Source organism: Microcaecilia unicolor, chromosome 4 (genome assembly GCF_901765095.1).
Source record: "Microcaecilia unicolor chromosome 4, aMicUni1.1, whole genome shotgun sequence".
Taxonomy (NCBI): domain Eukaryota; kingdom Metazoa; phylum Chordata; class Amphibia; order Gymnophiona; family Siphonopidae; genus Microcaecilia; species Microcaecilia unicolor.
In genome coordinates this window covers 203,689,412-203,710,682 of record NC_044034.1, presented here as the reverse complement: position 1 = coordinate 203,710,682, position 21,271 = coordinate 203,689,412, and the positions used below count along the sequence as shown (strand labels likewise).

Below are 21,271 nucleotides of genomic sequence, written 5' to 3'. Positions count from 1 at the left end.
CCAGAACTCCTAACTCACCTGCAATGGCAATGGAGTGCTGCTTCACCGGGACACAGGAGCGTCCATTGGAGGTAATCTGGTATCCGTAGTAACAGTGGCACCTATAACTGCCAATGCTGTTTTTGCACTGTTGCTGGCAGAGGCCTGGCCCGTGATACCGTGTACATTCATCTACATCTGCAGCAGCAAACGAAAACATAGGGTAGATTACCAGAAGGATCAACTTTCCTGTTCTAGCACTCGATTTTCTTCTACCGCCCTAGCGCAGTCCTACAGGAAGACTTAATATTAAGATGTTAGCTTTTTAGCATGGGATGGCAATTTTCATAGGCATTTCCAGTATAAAACAAGGTTTTATGCACAATGTGGCTTTTGAAAAACGTCCGCTACATACAGTGGTGTGCTGGTAAATGTTTAACAACAGGCTCTCTCCCCGGTCCCCCTCTGCGCCCCCCCCCCCCCCAAATTGCTGAGCTGGCTATAGCCGGGGAGAGAGCCTGGGGGGGCAATGCATTACTCCAGGAAAAAAAAATTAAATGATCCCAGGTTCCAATCTAATTCATGTTTAATGTGCGATAAAATGCCATAAATAAGTAAATATAAACTTTTAATGTTGAGCACCTGATTCTCAAAGTGAACATATTCCAAACACTATAATGAAAATAAAATGATTCTTTTCTACCTTTGTCTGATGACTGTTTTCCTGATCATGCTGGTCCAGTATCCGATTCTGCTGCTATCTGTCCTCCTAACTCCATTTCCAGGGCTTCCTTTCCATTTCTTTCTTTCCTCCTTTCTTCTTCATTTCTGGTCCTCAGCTTCTGTCTATTTTCTTCATCCATGTGCAGTTTTTCTCCTCTCCCTTTTCCCTCATCTCATCTCCTTCCTCACTTTTCCCTCCCCTGAGTCCTTATATAATTCACAGAGCAGGATTTTAGCAACTAGAAACCAGTTAGACACAAAACCTGGGGCACCAAAATCTCCCTTTGTAGGACTCCGCATCTTTCTCCTTCTCTTCAGTACAGTCCCCCAAAGTGCCTTTCCTCAGGCCAGGTCTACTGGCTCCTGACTTTGCAATGCCCCAGGTTAGAAAGCTGCAGCAGTGTTTGCAGAGAAAGGACAGGAAATTGGGGGAATCTCCTACCAAAGCAGTAGCTCCTGCAGGCAGTTTGCTCTCTGTTTCTCCTGTTTGCAGGATTAGAAGCTCTTTCTCTGGCTATTGGGGCGGAACTTTCTCTCTTAAAATGTTGGGAGAACCGGAAAAGAGCTGAATCAGACCTTGACCTGACTCAGGTTAAGCTGGAAAGCAAAAAGGAACAGAAAAAAACTTACAGTGATTTTTTTTTCAGTGGTGCCGGCCGGCAGGCAGAGTAAGAAAAAGCAGGCTCCTTCAGCCAATCCTGGGGCTTTTCTTCAGCCTGTCCCAGGGGCGGGACAGGCTGAAGTAAAGTTCACAGGATTAGCTGAAGCAACGTGCTTTTTCTTACTCTGCCTGCCGACCAGCACCACTGAAAAACAAAATCGCTGTAAGAAGAGGAGCTGCATCAGGAGTAGGGGGGAGGTGGTGAGACATGCAGATCGAGCCACAGGGAAGGACGGAGCGGAGGACATCAAGAAGAGGCACAGCAACTCGGCAAGCCTAAATTTTGGGAGCCGGTTGTTAAAGTAGCTACTTTAACAACTGGTTCCCAAAATTCTTAAAAAACTAACAACCGGCTCTTGCGAACCGGTGCGAGCCGGCTCCAGCACACCACTGGCTACATACATGTGTAAGGATATGTGAGTATAACCAATACAAGAATAATTTTATAACAGGGCAGCTATATGAAAAGTCTTGACTATGCCTATTTTATGAAGGTAACTTAGGCATACCTATATAATCGGCTCATACAATGACCCCTAGTAGCACACCAATCCTCATGTACAAATTTACACTTGCCCCCAAAGGCATAAATGTGTACATGTAAACTATTAATACTTGAAAGGTTTTAATATAGAAACAAATATTTTCCAGGGAAGGGAAAGTGGTAAAACTACTACTACTACTATAAATCACTTCTATAGCGCTACCAGTCGTACACAGCGCTTTACAATTGAATATGAAGAAGACAGTCCCTGCTCAAAAGAGCTTAGAATCTAAATCAGGATAAATAGACAGGACCAAAACGGATAAGGGAAGGACAGACAGAAGGACACATAAGGATAAGATAAAAGTTACAAGTCAGGAATCGAAAGCAGCATCAAACAGGTAGGCCTTTAGCCCGGATTTGAAGGCAGCTAGGGATGGAGCTAGACGTAATGGCTCAGGAAGCTTATTCCAGGCATAAGATGCGGCGAGATAGAAGGAGCGGAGTCTGGAGTTAGCGATAGAGGAGAAGGGTGCAATTAGGAGAGATTTGCCTAGTGAACAGAGTTCTAGGGAAGGAGTGTAGGGAGAGATGAGGGTGGAGAGGTAGAGAGGGGCTGCAGTGTGAATGCACTTATAGGACAACAAGAGGAGCTTGAATTGTATACGGAAATGGATAGGGAGCCAGCGAAGTGATTTCAGGAGAGGGCTGATATGGGCATAACGACTTTGACGAAATTAGTCGTGTGGCAGAGTTTTGAACAGATTGAAGAGGAGAGAGATGGCTGAGTGGAAGACCTGAGAGAAGCAAGTTGCAGTAGTCTAAGCGAGAGGTGATGAGAGGGTGAATGAGGGTTCTGATAGCGTGTTCAGAAAGGAAAGGGCAAATTCTGGTGATGTTATAAAACCAGAGGACATGAATTGAGGTTGCGAGGTGGTAGACTTAGGAGTAATGTCAGAAAATTCTTTTTCACAGAGAGGGTGGTTGATGCCTGGAATGCCTCCTGAGGGAGATGGTGGAGAAAAGAACTGTGGTGGAATTCTAAAAGGCCTGGGATGAACACAGAGGTTCTCTAATTAGAAAATGAATGATATAAAAAACAGAACTTAAAGGGTTGCATATGTGTTTGCATGTCAAGTGGTGCTTAGATGGTGCCTCTGGTTGCATCAACTAAGGCTGGTGCTGAGCTGGTTTCTATGGACTGAGTCCCCTATATAGCAATCCGGTTTAGAATGGGTTGGAGAGAGCTTCGACGGAAACTCCAGTGGTTTGGAACATTAAGTTCTGGAACTCATTGCCGGAGGATGTGGTAAAAGTGGTAGTGTATCTGGGTTTAAAAAGGTTTGGACAAGTTCCTGGAGGAAAAATCCATAGTCTGCTATTGAGATAGACATGGGTAAGCCACTACTTGTCCTGGGATTGGTAGCATGAAATGTTGCTACTAATTGGGTTTCTGCCAGGTAATTGTGACCTGGATTGGCCACTGTTGGAAACAGGATACTGGGCTATTGTAGTGGTGTACAGTGGGGGAGGGGAGTAGGATTTGGATGGGTTTTGGAGGGCTCAGGGGACAAGATAAGGGAGTAAAGGTGAGATGTGTACCCAGGGCCGGTCTTAGGCCGAGGCGACCGAGGCGGCCGCATAGGGCTCCGCGCTTAGGGGGGCCCCGCGCGGCGCGCCTCAGTCAGCCTTGACCTAGTTCCGGCCGGGGATCGCCGCCGCTCGTCCGAACTGCCCGCCCTCTTCTCTCCCCCACGATCGATCATCGATCCCTTTCCTTTTTTGCTTTTAAATTTACCTCCAGTCCGGCAGCGTCAGTGAAAGCGCTCCCAGCCAGTAAAAGCGCTTCTCTTCGCTGTGTCCCGCCTTCTTCTGACGTCATGACATCAGAAGAAGGCGGGCCACAGCGAAGAGAAGCGCTTTTACTGGCTGGGAGCGCTTTCACTGACGCTGCCGGACTGGAGGTAAATTTAAAAGCAAAAAAGGAAAGGGATCGATGATCGATCGTGCATCGTGGGGGAGAGAAGAGGGCGGGCAGGGGAAAGAGAGACATGGATGGGATGGCAGGGCTCAGGGAGAGAGGGGAATTGCTGGATACATGGGTGAATGGAGGGGGGCAAGGGAGAGAGGAACAGATGGGAGGGCAGGGCCCAGGGAGAGGAGAAATTGCTGGAAATGGAGGGGAAGGGAGAGGGGACAATTACTGGATGTGGATGGAGGAGGGAAGGGCAGATAGGGCCAAGGATGGACTTGGATGGGATGGCAGGGCCCAGGGAGAGAGGGGAATTGCTGGATACATGGGTGAATGGAGGGGGGCAGGGGAGAGAGGAGCAGATGGGAGGGCAGGGCCCAGGGAGAGGAGAAATTGCTGGAAATGGAGGGGAGGGGAGAGAGGAGAATTGCTGGATGTGGATGGAGGAGGGACGGGCAGAGAGGGCCAAGGATGGACTTGGATGGGATGGCAGTGCTCAGGGAGAGGAGAAATTGCTGGAAATGGAGGAGAGGGGATAATTGCTGGATGTGGATGGAGGAGGGATGGGCAGAGAGGGCCAAGGATGGACTTGGATGGGATGGCAGGGCCCAGGGAGAGGAGAAATTGCTGGAAATGGAGGGGAGGGGAGAGAGGAGAATTGCTGGATGTGGATGGAGGAGGGAAGGGCAGAGAGGGCCAAGGATGGACTTGGATGGGATGGCAGGGCCCAGAGAGAGGAGAAATTGCTGGAAATGGAGGGGAGGGGAGAGAGGAGAATTGCTGGATGTGGATGGAGGAGGGAAGGGTAGAGAGGGCCAAGGATGGACTTGGATGGGATGGCAGGGCCCAAACCTTCTCCGCCCGTCCTGATCCCCCACAGTAGACGTCCCCGCCCCCACCCCCCCACCCCAGTCCACGGACCCTCCCCACCCCGGGGGGGGGGGGGGAGAGGATGGAGCTTCCTCTCTCTCCCCCCCATTTGCTGCTTGTGCCCAAACCTTCTCCGCCCATCCTGATCCCCCACAGTAGACGTCCCCGCCCCCACCCCAGTCCACGGACCCTCCCCACCCCGGGGGGGGGGGAGAGGATGGAGCTTCCTCTCTCTCCCCCCCCCCATTTGCTGCTTGTGCCCAAACCTTCTCCGCCCGTCCTGATCCCCCACAGTAGACGTCCCTGCCCCCACCCCCCCACCCCAGTCCACGGACCCTCCCCACCCCGGGGGGGGGAGAGGATGGAGCTTCCTCTCTCTCCCCCCCATTTGCTGCTTGTGCCCAAACCTTCTCCGCCCGTCCTGATCCCCCACAGTAGACATCCCCGCCCCCACCCCCCCACCCCAGTCCACGGACCCTCCCCACCCCGGGGGCGGGGGGGGGGAGAGGATGGAGCTTCCTCTCTCTCCCCCCCCCCCCCATTTGCTGCTTGTGCCCAAACCTTCTCCGCCCGTCCTGATCCCCCACGGTAGACATCCCCGCCCCCTTCCCCTCCCCCAGCATAAGGGTCAGAGCCCCGGCCCTAGAAATATGAAATCCCCATAATAACAAATCAGCTGGTTATATCCAGTGAAATCCATCAGCACGGGCTCATCCCTATTAGTAATTACCATTTCCGAGGGATGGATGTAGTATATAATTGTGGACACTTTCAGGCATATTTTCAAAGCACTTAGCCTTCCAAAGTTCCATGAAAATATGCCTATTTGTCCTTTAGATTGTAAGCTCCTTTGAGCAGGGATTGGCCTTCTCTATTAAATTGTACAGCGCTGCGTAACCCTAGTAGCGCTTTAGAAATGTTAAGTAGTAGTAGTAGTAGTAGTAGTAAATTGCTGGAAATGGAGTGGAGGGGAGAGAGGAGAAATGCTGGATGTGGATGGAGGGGCAAATTGTTGAATTTAAGGGCTGGATCGGAACACTTTGAAGGCAGATGCTGAAACTAGAGAAAGGATAGGGACAGGGGGCTACAGATGGTAGACAGAACACATAAGGACACAGGAGAATGGTGGACACGGTGAGAGAAACGGAAAGAAGACACTGCATAAAACAGAAGACACTGGGACCAAAGCGAATAGAAAAACTAAATGATCAGACAACAAAGGTAGAAAAAAAGTATTTTATTCAGAATTTATTAATTGGAATGTGTCAGCTTTTAGAAATGTGCATCTGTGATATTTTGCATGTAAGTTTCAATTTTTCTAGTATTGCTGCATGCTGAGTCTGACTTCTTGAGGTAACTTTCCATTCAGTATTTTGCCTTCATATTTGTTGTGTCATGTGTTTTTCATGTGTGATCAAAGTACAGTATCCTGCTAGCGTGTAGTATTTGCAGCCCTTTTTTTTTTCACAAGGTAGTGTATTGGTGTTATAGAGCCTGGTGTAATTACAGTTCTGCCTTTCCATGCATAAGGTTGTAGCTCGTCCTGTCCTTGGAATTAGTGCTGTTATGGTTTGGTAAGGTTCTGACTGTGTTTTTGCACAAGTTTGTGTATAGTGTTTTGCAGTGGAGAGATTGTGTGTCCGCACCTCTGACCCCCCGGGGTTATGAGAATTTGAACTACTAATTGTGGACTTGAACTGAATAATTTCTTGGGAGGGGGGGTTTCATGATAGCATTGTGCTTATTATTTCAATCAGTTTTTCTGTACAAGTTTAGCTTCATTTGTCTTTATTTGAAATTTCATAAATAAAAAATTTTCTAAAAATTGAATAATCTTATCAATGGGCGGGGGCGGGGCTAGGATAGGGGCGGGGCTAGGATGGGGCCCCACCAAATTGGTCTGCATAGGGCCCCGCACTTGCTAAGACCGGCCCTGTGTGTACCCATTGCTCTCTTGGGATGTCTAGGAGACCAGTCTGCTAAAAATGCTGGCTCATCCTAAATCCCAATGGCTTGATTGTATACATTTTGCACTTATTCGGGGATTTGTTTGTTTTTTCAAAAATGGACCAAAAAGCAAAACGTCCAAAGCACAAAGCCTTGCTCGAAAGAGTAGTTTCGGAAAAAAAAGATAAACATTTTTCTTTTTCGAAAATGACCTTCTTTCCTGTCCAGATTTTGGATGTTTTGTGGAAAACGTCCAAAGTCGGACTTAGACGTCATATCAAAAATGCCCCTCCACGTGTATTTTATAAAATATGAATATATTCATCAGAGCTTATCGTCTTTCCACCAAAACCCACTTCTCCTCTTCCTCCACTTTCTATCTCAGTTGATAACACCCTCATCCTCCCCGTCTCATCTGCCTGCAACCTCGGAGTCATTTTTGATTCCTCTCTCTCCTTCTCTGCGCATATCCAGCAGATAGCCAAGACCTGTCGCTTCTTCCTCTTTAACATCAGCAAAATTCGCCCTTTCCTCTCTGAACACACCACCCGAACTCTCGTCCACGCTCTCATTACCTCTCGCCTGGACTACTGCAACTTACTCCTCACCGGCCTCCCACTTAGCCATCTATCCCCCCTTCAATCTGTTCAGAACTCTGCTGCACGTCTCATATTCCGCCAGAACCGATATACTCATATCACCCCTCTCCTCAGGTCACTTCACTGGCTTCCGATCAGATACCGCATTCAATTCAAGCTTCTCCTTCTTACTTACAAATGCACTCAGTCTGCTGCCCCTCACTATCTTTCTACCCTCATCTCCCCTTACGTTCCCGCCCGTAACCTCCGTTCACAGGATAAATCCCTCCTCTCAGTACCCTTCTCCACCACCGCCAATTCCAGGCTCCGCTCATTCTGCCTCGCCTCACCCTATGCTTGGAACAACCTTCCTGAGCCCTTACGCCAAGCCCCCTCCCTGCCCGTCTTCAAGTCTTTGCTTAAAGCCCACCTCTTCAATGCTGCATTCGGCACCTAACCCTTACCGTTCAGTGAATCCAGACTGCCCCAATTGGACCGACCGTTCATTTGTCTATTAGATTGTAAGCTCTTTGAGCAGGGACTGTCTCTCTTTGTTAAATTGAGCAGCGCTGCGTAACCCTAGTAGCGCTCTAGAAATGTTAAGTAGTAGTAGCTCCAACCTGTCCCACTCAAACTACACCTCTGGGAATGTCTATATGCAAATTATATACAAATATGTACCATTTTCTCAGTGTGCATAGTTAAACACATATATTTTATAAAATCCCTTTTCCATGGGGAAAATGCTTTAGAAAATTACTGCAAGGGCGGAAGAAGTAGACGTGGAGGGGCATAATCGAACGGGGACGACCATCTCTAAGGGCGTCCATCTCTAAGGACGTTCTGGTGAAGGGGTGGGGAAACCCGTATTATCAAAACAAGATGGACGTCCATCTTTCATTTCGATAATACGGTCTGGGACGCCCAAATCTCAACATTTAGGTTGACCTTAGAGATGGTCGACCTAAATGTTGAGATGGTCGTCCCCGGTTTTCGGCCATAATGGAAACCGAGGACGCCCATCTCAAAAACGACCAAACCCAAGCCCTTTGGTCGTGGGAGGAGCCAGCATTCGTACTGCACTGGTCCCCCTCACATGCCAGGACACCAACCGGGCACTCTAGGGGACACTGCAGTGCTCCGAGGTGCATAGCTCCCTTACCTTCGGTGCTGAGCCCCCCAAAACTGTACACCACTACCACAGCCCTTAGGGATGAAGGGGGGCACCTACATGTGGGTTTCGGGGGGGGGGGGTTGGAGGGCTCACATTTACCACCACAAGTGTAACAGGTGGGGGGATGGGCCTGGGTCCGCCTGCCTGAAGTGCACTGCACCCACTAAAAACTTCTCCAGGGACCTGCATACTGCTGTGATGGAGTTGGGTATGATATCTGAGGCTGGCATAGAGGCTGGAAAAAAATGTTTGTTTTTTTTAGGGTGAGAGGGGGTTGGAGACCACTGGGGGAGTAAGGGGAGATCATCCCTGATTCCCTCCTGTGGTCATCTGGACAGTTCAGGCAACATTTCGAGGCTTGGTCGTGAAAAAAAAGGGACCAAGTAAAGTCGACCAAATGCTCGTGAGGGACACCCTTCTTTTTTCCATTATCAGCCAAGGACACCCATCTCAACCACGCCCCCGTCCCGCCTTTGGTACACTACCGACACGACCCCATGAACTTTGGTCATCCCCGCGACGGAAAGCAGTTGAGGACACAAAAAAAAAATCGGCTTTCGATTATGCCGATTTGGGCGACCTCAGGAGAAGGACGCCCATCTCCCAATTTGTGTCGGAAGGTGGGCATCCTTCCCTTTCAAAAATAAGCTAGCTAATGTTTATTAGCCGAATATACAACGTTCAATTAGAATATCCACACTAGCACTTATAGTTCAATATATGAGTGGATTTTAATAATGAAAGACAAACAATACATCATACCAATGATATAACATTCGTATCGTATATACATTTCTTGCAACCTCAGCAGTGTAACCAGAGTTCTCCGAGGACAAGCAGGCTGCTTGTTCTCACTGATGGGTTGACGTCCTCGGCAGCCCCCTCCATCGGAAAGTTTACTAGCAAAGGCCTTTGCTAGTCCTTGCGCGCCCATGCGCACTGCACATGCGCAGCCGTCTTCCCGCCCGAAACCGGCTTGAGCCGGCCAGTCTTCTTTCGTCCGCGCTCGGTACGGTCGTGTTACGCCGTTCGTGCCCCAGAGAGTCGACCTCGCGCGTCCTTTTCGACGTGTTTTTCATTGTTTTTTCTTCTAAAAAAGTTTGGGAAGCGCTCCGGAAGTGTTCCGGAAGACCCTGTCGGGTTTTCTGCCCTTCCCGTATTTTTTCAAGTTTTGCCCCGTAAGTTTTCTTTCGTTGTCGGGGTAGGCCTAGTTTGGCCTCGGTCGAGATTTTTCTCCCTCTAAATTTGGTGCTTCAATTTTCGCCATTTCGGCTTTTGATTTCGCCGGCGTGATTTTTCCGCCCATGACATCGAAGCCTTCCAGCGGCTTCAAGAAGTGCACCCAGTGCGCCCGGGTAATCTCGCTCACTGATAGGCACTCTGCGTGTCTTCAGTGTCTAGGGGCCCAGCACCGCCCTCAGAACTGCAGTCTGTGTTCCCTGTTACAAAGGCGGACTCAGGTAGCGAGATTAGCCCAGTGGAACGTTTTGTTCTCGGGCTCTTCGTCGACATCGGCACCGGAGGCATCGAGTGCATCGACGTCGTCAGCGTCCGGACCATCTTCCTTGGCTGCCGCTCCATCGACTGCATCGAGGCATCGGACCTCTGCATCGGCGCCGAGGCATCGGGCGACTGCATCGACGTCGGTGGTACCGAGACTTCGTCTGCTGATGTCGTCGGACGGAGGTGCATCGTCAGGAGTGCAGGTGAGGGCTGTCCATTCCCCTGCTGGTGGCGGTGAGCCTTCGGGTGGGTCTCCTCCTACCCTGAGGGCTCCTGCGGTACAGCCCCCCCGGGATCGACCCTCTTCGGTCTCGGCCCCGAGGAAGCGACAGATGGATTCTACGTCCTCCTCGTCGGTGCCGGGGAGCTCCGGTGACATGCTTCGGAAGAAGTCGAAGAAGCATCGACACCGGTCTCCTCCCCGTGTCGGCACCGAGAGCTCTGGGTCGCCGAGGGACTCGGCACCCAGTAGGCATCGGCACCGAGAGGACCGCTCACCCTCTGTTCAGGAGGTGTCGATGCGCTCCACTCTGGACAGCCCGGAACAGCCTCCTCGCCCGGAACAGGTTCTGACGTCGACGCCTGCATCGACCTCTCAGCCTTTTTCTGCAGCCACTCTGAACGAGAGCCTCCGGGCCGTTCTCCCAGAGATTCTGGGAGAGCTGTTGCGCCCTACCCCTCCGGTACCGGCGGTGCTTGCGCCTCCGGTACCGTCGAGCGCGGCGCCGGCTGGCCCATCGCCCAGGTTGAGGTCCCCGACGTCGGTACCGCGTGCGGTGCCGACCGCGGCCACCTCCCAGGAAGGCTCCCCGACTACATCGGCGGAGGGAGCTTCGCCGATGCGGGCGAGGGAATCTACCTCTCGACGCCCCCACCGTGGACGGGGTTCCACCGAGTCGAGCAGGGCGAGGTTGCAGACACAGGTTCGTGAACTTGTGTCTGACACCGAGGGTGAGGCCTCGTGGGAGGAAGAGGAAGATCCCAGATATTTCTCTGACGAGGAGTCTGAGGGTCTTCCGTCTGATCCCACTCCCTCTCCTGAAAGACAGCTTTCTCCTCCCGAGAGTCTGTCTTTTGCTTCCTTTGTCCGGGAGATGTCTACGGCCATCCCCTTCCCGGTGGTTGTGGAGGACGAGCCCAGGGCTGAAATGTTTGAGCTCCTGGACTATCCTTCTCCACCTAAGGAAGCGTCCACTGTTCCCTTGCACCATGTCCTGAAAAAGACATTGCTTGCGAACTGGACCAAGCCACTAACTAATCCCCACATTCCCAAGAAGATTGAGTCCCAGTACCGGATCCATGGGGACCCAGAGCTGATGCGCACTCAGTTGCCTCATGACTCTGGAGTTGTAGATCTGGCCCTAAAGAAGGCTAAGAGTTCTAGGGAGCATGCTTCGGCGCCCCCGGGCAAAGACCCTAGAACCTTAGACTCCTTTGGGAGGAAGGCCTACCATTCTTCTATGCTCGTGGCCAAAATCCAGTCTTACCAGCTCTACACGAGCATACACATGCGGAACAATGTGCGGCAGTTGGCGGGCTTGGTGGATGCTCTTCCCCCTGAGCAAGCCAAGCCTTTTCAGGAGGTGGTCAGGCAGCTGAAGGCGTGCAGAAAATTCCTGGCCAGAGGAGTTTATGACACTTTTGATGTTGCGTCCAGGGCCGCTGCTCAGGGTGTGGTGATGCGCAGGCTCTCATGGCTGCGTGCCGCCGACCTGGAGAATAGACTCCAGCAGCGGATTGCGGACTCGCCTTGCCGTGCGGACAACATTTTTGGGGAAAAAGTCGAGCAGGTGGTAGAGTCTCTCCACCAGCGGGACACCGCATTCGACAAGTTCTCCCGCCGGCAGCCTTCAGCTTCTACCTCTACAGGTAGACGATTTTTCGGGGGAAGGAAGACTGTTCCCTATACTTCTGGTAAGCGTAGGTACAATCCTCCTTCCCGACAGCCTGCGGCCCAGGCTAAGCCCCAGCGCGCTCGCTCTCGTCAGCAGCGTGCGCCTCAGCAAGGCCCCGCGGCTCCCCAGCAAAAGCAAGGGGCGAGCTTTTGACTGGCTCCAGCAGAGCATAGCCGACATCCATGTGTCAGTGCCGGGCGACCTGTCAGTCGGAGGGAGGTTGAAAGCTTTTCACCAAAGGTGGCCTCTCTTAACCTCCGATCAGTGGGTTCTGCAAATAGTCCGGCAAGGATACACCCTCAATTTGGCCTCAAAACCTCCAAATTGTCCTCCGGGAGCTCAGTCCTACAGCTTCCAGCACAAGCAGGTACTTGCAGAGGAACTCTCCGCCCTTCTCAGCGCCAATGCGGTCGAGCCCGTGCCATCCGGGCAAGAAGGGCTGGGATTCTATTCCAGGTACTTCCTTGTGGAAAAGAAAACAGGGGGGATGCGTCCCATCCTAGACCTAAGGGCCCTGAACAAATATCTCGTAAAAGAAAAGTTCAGGATGCTTTCCCTGGGCACCCTTCTCCCCATGATTCAGCAAAACGATTGGCTATGCTCTCTGGACTTGAAGGATGCCTACACTCACATCCCGATATTGCCAGCTCACAGACAGTATCTGCGATTTCAGTTGGGCGCACGCCACTTCCAGTACTGTGTGCTACCCTTTGGGCTCGCCTCTGCGCCCAGGGTGTTCACAAAGTGCCTAGCTGTGGTAGCAGCGGCGCTTCGCAGGCTGGGGGTGCACGTGTTCCCATATCTCGACGATTGGCTGGTGAAGAACACATCCGAGGCAGGAGCCCTGCAGTCCATGCAGATGACTATTCGCCTCCTGGAGCTACTGGGGTTTGTGATAAATTACCCAAAGTCCCATCTTCTACCAGTGCAGAAACTCGAATTCATAGGAGCTCTGCTGGATTCTCGGACGGCTCGTGCCTATCTCCCAGAGACGAGAGCCAACAACTTGTTGTCCCTCGTCTCGCGGGTGCGAGCGTCCCAGCAGATCACAGCTCGGCAGATGTTGAGATTGCTGGGCCACATGGCCTCCACAGTTCATGTGACTCCCATGGCCCGCCTTCACATGAGATCTGCTCAATGGACCCTAGCCTCCCAGTGGTATCAGGCCGCCGGGGGTCTAGAGGACGTGATCCACCTGTCCACGAGTTTTCTCAAATCCCTATATTGGTGGACGATTTGCTCCAATTTGACTCTGGGACGTCCCTTCCAAATTCCTCAGCCACAAAAGGTGCTGACCACGGATGCGTCCCTCCTGGGATGGGGAGCTCATGTCGATGGGCTTCACACCCAAGGAAGCTGGTCCCTCCAGGAACGCGATCTACAGATCAATCTTCTGGAGTTGCGAGCGATCTGGAACGCTCTGAAGGCTTTCAGAGATCGGCTGTCCCACCAAATTATCCAAATTCAGACAGACAACCAGGTTGCCATGTACTACGTCAACAAGCAGGGGGGCACCGGATCTCGCCCCCTGTGTCAGGAAGCTGTCAGCATGTGGCTCTGGGCTCGCCGGAACGGCATGGTGCTCCAAGCCACATATCTGGCAGGCGTAAACAACAGTCTGGCCGACAGGTTGAGCAGGATTATGCAACCTCACGAGTGGTCGCTCAATTCCCGAGTGGTGCGTCAGATCTTCCAAGAGTGGGGCACCCCCTTGGTGGATCTCTTTGCATCTCGAGCAAACCACAAAGTCCCTCAGTTCTGTTCCAGGCTTCAGGCCCACGGCAGACTGGCATCGGATGCCTTCCTCCTGGATTGGGGGGAGGGCCTGCTGTATGCTTATCCTCCCATCCCTCTGGTGGGGAAGACTTTGTTGAAACTCAAGCAAGACCGAGGCACCATGATTCTGATTGCTCCTTTTTGGCTGCGTCAGATCTGGTTCCCTCTTCTTCTGGAGTTATCCTCCGCAGAACCGTGGAGATTGGAGTGTTTTCCGACCCTCATCACGCAGGACGAAGGGGCTCTTCTGCATCCCAACCTCCAGTCTCTGGCTCTCACGGCCTGGATGTTGAGGGCGTAGACTTTGCCTCTTTGGGTCTGTCAGAGGGTGTCTCCCGCATCTTGCTTGCTTCCAGGAAAGACTCCACTAAGAGAAGTTACTTCTTTCATTGGAGGAGGTTTGCCGTCTGGTGTGACAGCAAGGCCCTAGATCCTCGCTCTTGTCCTACACAGACCCTGCTTGAATACCTTCTGCACTTGTCTGAGTCTGGTCTCAAGACTAACTCTGTAAGGGTTCATCTTAGTGCAATCAGTGCATACCATTACCATGTGGAAGGTAAGCCGATCTCAGGACAGCCTTTAGTTGTTCGCTTCATGAGAGGTTTGCTTTTGTCAAAGCCCCCTGTCAAGCCTCCTACAGTGTCATGGGATCTCAATGTCGTTCTCACCCAGCTGATGAAACCTCCTTTTGAGCCACTGAATTCCTGCCATCTGAAGTACTTGACCTGGAAGGTCATTTTCTTGGTGGCAGTTACTTCAGCTCGTAGAGTCAGTGAGCTTCAGGCCCTGGTAGCCCAGGCTCCTTATACCAAATTTCATCATAACAGAGTAGTCCTCCGCACTCACCCTAAGTTCCTGCCAAAGGTCGTGTCGGAGTTCCATCTGAACCAGTCAATTGTCTTGCCAACATTCTTTCCCCGTCCTCATTCCTGCCCTGCTGAACGTCAGCTGCACACATTGGACTGCAAGAGAGCATTGGCCTTCTACCTGGAGCGGACACAGCCCCACAGACAGTCCGCCCAATTGTTTGTTTCTTTTGATCCCAATAGGAGGGGAGTGGCTGTAGGAAAACGCACCATATCCAATTGGCTAGCAGATTGCATTTCCTTCACTTACGCCCAGGCGGGGCTGGCTCTTGAGGGTCATGTCACGGCTCATAATGTTAGAGCCATGGCTGCGTCGGTAGCCCACTTGAAGTCAGCCTCCATTGAAGAAATTTGCAAAGCTGCGACATGGTCATCTGTCCACACATTCACATCTCATTACTGCCTGCAGCAGGATACCCGACGCGACAGTCGGTTCGGGCAGTCAGTTCTTCAGAACCTGTTTGGGCTTTAGGATCCAACTCCACCCCCCGAGGGCCCTGTTTGTTCTGTTCCAGGCTACACTCTCAGTTAGTTGGTAAATTTTTTAGGTCAATCTCAGTTATGTCCTCGCCGTTGCGAGGCCCAATTGACCATGGTTGTTGTTTTGAGTGAGCCTGGGGGCTAGGGATACCCCATCAGTGAGAACAAGCAGCCTGCTTGTCCTCGGAGAAAGCGAATGCTACATACCTGTAGAAGGTATTCTCCGAGGACAGCAGGCTGATTGTTCTCACAAACCCGCCCGCCTCCCCTTTGGAGTTGAGTCTTCCCTTGAACTGTATTGTCTTGCTACATACTGGACTGGCCGGCTCGAGCGGGAAGACGGCTGCGCATGCGCAGTGCGCATGGGCGCGCGAGGACTAGCAAAGGCCTTTGCTAGTAAACTTTCCGATGGAGGGGGCTGCCGAGGACGTCAACCCATCAGTGAGAACAATCAGCCTGCTGTCCTCGGGGAATACCTTCTACAGGTATGTAGCATTCGCTGCATAGCCAGACCTCGACTGTGGGGGATGAGGATCTGAGCCCAAAGTGGGGGGACCCATTTTGCCCCACTGCTTTCCACCCCCACCGCAACCCCACATACCTGGGCTGGTGGGGGTCCCCAAGCCCAGCTAGTAGAATTCCTGTGGTGATATTTGGTGCCATGCTGCCTGCCCTGATTTCCTGCTCCTACGTGCATGCTGGGTTTTAGTGAAACTGAGAATGTGCAAAATTTGCACATGCTCAATTTAATTAAAAACCAGCATGCGGACACAGGAGAGGGAAGTAGGGCAGGCAGCGCAGCGATGAATATAACTGCAGGAAAACTTCTGTTGATGGGGCTTGGAGACCCACACCAGCCAAATCAGCAGACTTTGAGGGCCCAAGCCCAACTTGGGGGAGCCCCCTGTGGCTATGCCACGGAGTGTAGCTCACATGGTCCATATCTTCACCGGAGAGATTTAACACACCTCAGTGTCATAGGTCGATAATTTTTAATTTTTGCTTCAAATTTATATCTTCAATTCTTTTCCACAATTTGTTAAAATATTTTATCACTTGACTGATACTCATCTGTATTTAGAAGAATAATGTCTAGGGGGCTGTACTCCAATATGATTCATGTTTCACACACACTGTCTCAAAGAACATCCCTTATTCAGTCAAGCCCAACATACTGAATTCAGGCAATACTGTATTTTGATGTATAGCTTGTTATGTAAGTTGTACTTTTGTTTTTATATGTATTAAAAGATTTTCTATCTACTAGGGCTGTAATTCAGCCCCAAATACAAGTTTCAAGTTTATTAAGACTTTCTATCCTGCCTCCTAGGTACTCCATCGAGGCAGCTTACATTCTAATAAAAGAGGGGAGAAATCCTATGTAACACTAGACAAATAGTAAGGGGACAGGGAAAGAAGTACAATATAGATTGGATAAGGGTGCTGTGAAGGGGCATTTTCGAAAGAAACGTCCAAGTTGGGATTTGGACGTCTTTGTAAAACGTCAAAAACGTATTTTCCAAAAAAATGGATGTCCATTGTGAAGCTGGTCACCCTTCCAGGGCCCAGCCAGGGCTGACCCTGCTTAGCTTCTCTCACAGACAGTCACTGCTGGGCTCTTCCCTGCTCGGCCACACACCAGGACTTGGCCTCACACACTGGGGAGCTTGCTGCCTCCTCTCTCTCTTCAACATAAACCTCACCAACACCAGGCTTCTTAGAGTTAAGGGTTTTATTAATGGCCATTTAACACACTCCTTATGGCTTGTTGCTTCTTTAACATAAACACAACAAAAGGGCCCTTTCCTCAGAGCCTGCTAGATAAACCCTTCTCAACTTAAGACAGGTTCTTAAACTCAAACAGTCAAACAGAAGTCTTTACTTTCCTTCTCCAGTTGTCAGCGTTTCCAGAGAGAGCTGCTCCAGTATTTCCATCTACTCCAACTCCTTTTTACAGCTTTCCACCCTTCTCCTAATGAAGCTGCCTCAAACCCTCTCACAGCTGGTTCAATTTTCCAAAACTTCTGGCTTTACCCTCTCCTGCCTAGAGTCCTCCCCCTCTCTCTGGCTCTCTTGCTGCTGCAGTGCATTCTGGTCCTTGTAGTTGCCTGCTTCCTCACACCATCTTTCGTTTTGAAAATACCGAGGACGTCCTTAGATTTGGACGTCCCTAGAGATGGACGTCTTTGACTTTCGGCGATTTTTGAAACCAAAGACGTCCATGTCTAAAACATCCAAATGCAAGCTATTTCGATGTGGGAGGAACCAGCATTTGTAGTGCACTGGTCCCCCTGACATGACAGGACAGCAATTGAGCACTCTAGGGGGCACTGCAGTGGTCTTCATAAAATGCTCCCAGGTACATAGCTCCCTTACCTTGTGTGCTGAGTCCCCCAAAACCCACTACCCCCAACTGCACACCACTACCATAGCCCTTAGGTGAAGGGGGGCACCTATATGTGGGTACAGAGGGTTCCTGGTGGGTTTTGCTCACTGTTTCCTCCACAAATGTAACAGGTAGGGGGGGATATGAGCCCACTAAAACTGATCCAAGGACCTGCATACACTGTCATGGGCCTGAGTATGACATCTGAGGCTGGCACAGAGGCTGGCACGTAATATTTTTAATGATGTTTTTTGAGGGTGGAAGGGGGTTAGTGACCAATGGGGGAGTAAGGGGAGGTCATCCCTGATTCCCTCCAGTGGTCATCTGGTCATTTTGGGCACCTTTTTGTGCCTTATTCGCGTCCAAGTATTAGACATGGACGTCTTTGCTTTTTTTCGATTATGGGTCTTAGGAACGCCCAAGTCCCACCTTCGCCACTCCTCCGACACGCCCCCTTGAAATTTGGATGTCCTTGCGACGGACTTCAGTTGGAGACGTCCAAAATCGGGTTTCGATTACACTGATCTGGATGTTTCTGGGAGATGGACGTCCGAGTTCCGATTTATGCCAAAAGATGGACGTCCATCTCTTTCGAAAATGTGCCTACTAGTGTCTTCCAGAGTCCAAGTGTTTATCAAAAATTTTAGGCATATTTGTATTCATCCAAATAGTGATTCAAATTTGAATATGAATAATCTGGGGGGGCACTACTGTGCTAAGTCCTACTGAAGCAAATACTTGATCCCTGATTTTCCGTTGCTTCTTTTATTACTTGTTATATTAAAGCTCAATGCCCATTATTCATATTCGGTATTCGTGTTCAGCCAAATAATATTTTTCATTATTCATATTCAGCTGAATAGTAAAATATGCTATTCGGTACAACTCTAGTACGTATCAAGTATGATCTACCTAGGAACAGGAGGAGTATACATTATTAGAACTTAAGCTTAGATGCCACATGTATGCATAAATCAATAGAATACCAAATGCAGCACATGCCAGATATGTGCCTAAACATTACTCTGGAAATATGTGCATATCAGCAATATGGGTCTGCACATGAGCAAAATCTGGCAGACTGTGAGTGGCATGCCCATTCATATGTTTTAGCTTACAGAATACTATAATGACATTGCTTCCGTGAATGAAAAAGAAATGAGCATTCCTGGAAACAACATGGAAAGCATCATGAAACAACAATTGTTTGGCTGCCCACCCCTATTTGATATATTTTAACAGAAAAGCTTAAACATTATCTAGGAGTTTAGTGAAATTTTGAGAATATAGATAGGAGTATAACTCTCAAAGTTAGGAGCCTAAATCCTTTGAATATCGAGTCTTACTTCTGGGGTGAGACTCATGGGGGGGGGGGGGGGGGGGAATCTGCCATTCCCATGTGGTCTGTGATGGATGCCACTGGCATTCCAATCCACAGTGCCAGCCTATCTGAAAAGTTTAAAAGGGGCTTGTTTTTTTTAGCCAAGCTTTTGGCTGTCCTAAGTGGGTTGTGAATACCTGCCTTTTGTTCCCTTCCTCTATCCCTATGTGCATATGTTACTTATAAAACTGGTGGGGAGGGGGTCTAGGTGAGAGTGTAACGTACATGTTCAGATGTTCAGAATGGAATTTTAAGATTGCTCCACATACTTTTCTCCTCTTTTCACCACTCGCAGAAAAAGCAAATTCAAAATTGGCAGCTACAATTGTGTCCATCTAACTGCATGAGAATTTTAAAAAGAAAGTTGCACTAGTTTACTTTGAAAATTGCAAACCAGATAAGTCAATGGATGCAAAACTGCTCATAGACTTTGCACTGCATTTACTTTTGAGCATAAGGGTCTAAGTGCATTTATGTGTAACAGAACATTACTGCCAAATAGTGCCAATTATTAATTGTTAACACCAATTAGTGCCTAAGGGGGTCTTTTACAAAGGCATGGTAGCCTTTTTAGCACTCACTAATGATTGGCGCTTGCTAAGCACTAGACATGCCCATAGGAATATATGAGTGTCTCTATCATTTAGCACCCACTTATTTTTAGCATGCACTAAAAACACCAGTGCACCTTTGTAAAAGGCCCACTAAATTAATAATGAAGTTATGCATGTAACTGGCAGTATTCTAGAACCTTTGCATGAAAATTTGCATGCTAAGTGCAATAATGGCTGCACGAGATTATAGCTTTACCCACCAGATTCTAGAGCCCGCCTAGCATTCCATGACGAAATCCAGGCAGATTCTATAACAGAACGCATAACTTAATTGGCTTACCAAGCCAATCAGCATTGTTAACAAGTAAAAGCACTGATTGACAATAAACAGAATTTACATGCACAAATCGCTATGCGTATTCTGCAATGCAGGGCACCTAAAGAAGAGAGGCTGAGAAGGCTAGGGCTTTTCAGCTTGGAGAAGAGATGGCTGAGGGGAGATATGATAGAAGTGTATAAAATAATGAGTGGAATGGATCGGGTGGATGTGAAGCGACTGTTCACGCTATCCAAAAATACTAGGACTAGAGGGCATGAGTTGAAGCTACAGTGTGGTAAATTTAAAACGAATCGGAGAAAATTTTTCTTCACCCAACGTGTAATTAGACTCTGGAATTCGTTGCCGGAGAACATGGTACGGGCGGTTAGCTTGACGGAGTTTAAAAAGGGGTTAGATAGATTCCTAAAGGACAAGTCCATAGACCGCTATTAAATGGACTTGGAAAAATTCCGCATTTTTAGGTATAACTTGTCTGGAATGTTTTTACGTTTGGGGAGCGTGCCAGGTGCCCTTGACCTGGATTGGCCACTGTCGGTGACAGGATGCTGGGCTAGATGGACCTTTGGTCTTTCCCAGTATGGCACTACTTATGTACTTATGTACTTATGTAAATTTTAATGAACGCAGGCAAAAAGGGGCATGGTTATAGGCAGGGAAATGGGCATTTCGTGGGCGTTCTAAAATTTATGTGCGTAGTTATAGAATATGACTCAGTACGCTTAAATCTACGTGCCAGGATTTACATCATATTTTCATTGGTGTAAATGGACGCACATAGTTTTAGGGGCTGGGATATCAACTAAGCATATTCTATATACCATGCTTAAATCTAGGCCCTGCTTACAGAATACACTTAGGCAGAAATGTTTTCCATACGGATTTTTTAGGTGCCATATATAGAATCTCCCCCTTAGGGGGTATCTTTATAGGGCAATTGCTCCTATAAGTGTGATGTAGTCATCATGTCTTTAAGAATAGTGGGAATACAAGCACTAGAACACCAATGAGCAGTAAAACAAAAAAGCAACTTTGATGTAATCGTTTTTCAGGAAAATCAAAGTTTCAGCTGCACAATACATTGCACGGCAACTAAAGGGGGGGGGGGGATGTTATTTTAATTCAAAAACTACAAAGGGATAACTTAGAAGTCACTTCACAAATCATGCATTTTCTGCTCTCACCATAACAGCTCCGCCCATCCTTGCCAAGAGTATATCCAATGAAACAGCTACAGATGGGGATACCAGCAATCAGCAAACAGCTTTGCTCACACATTGCCGACACGCAGGAGTGAAAAGACCCTGGAGCACATAATGAAGACACCATGAAGATCAATTCGGATCCACCATCTGCAATTTCTGGAGATTTACGGAGACTATATCTCTGCACAAGTGACCACAATTTGATACCATTAATTGCTCGGCACTATCCTTAAGTTATATCCCATCTCCAATCATTTTAATTACATACCTATCATTTCAGCTTATCCCATTTCATTATGCATCAGAGCTGTGAAGTTACCAATTCCAAGAGGGAGATGTTTTGGCCAGTCCTGGATTTCTGCCAACCTCATCCTAGTGCATTATGGGACCTGCAGCACTGATTTCAATGGATAGAATCATGGACTACAAGTCCCACACTGGTTTGGGATATAAGTTTAAAACCAGGACTGAACAAGAAGTCTCCCTCCTGGAATAGGTAA

General features: G+C 49.3%; 1 protein-coding gene across 3 annotated transcripts in view; it reads right to left on the bottom strand.

Annotated features, from left to right (window-relative positions):
- Positions 1 to 21,271, bottom strand: part of VWCE (von Willebrand factor C and EGF domains) — a 333,354-nt gene that overhangs the window by 246,232 nt on the left and 65,851 nt on the right. For 2 of the 3 annotated variants that reach the window (XR_003941942.1, XM_030201137.1), the window contains exons 6-7: positions 20,751 to 20,870; positions 19 to 177 (exon numbers count right to left, since the gene is read on the bottom strand). Coding sequence is in view for 2 of the 3 variants with exons in the window: in XM_030201137.1 (XP_030056997.1) it covers positions 19 to 177; positions 20,751 to 20,870 (279 nt within the window). In the remaining variant the exon portion in view is untranslated. The remainder of the gene's footprint in view (positions 1 to 18; positions 178 to 20,750; positions 20,871 to 21,271) is intronic. The other variant, XM_030201138.1, reaches the window with a different exon arrangement.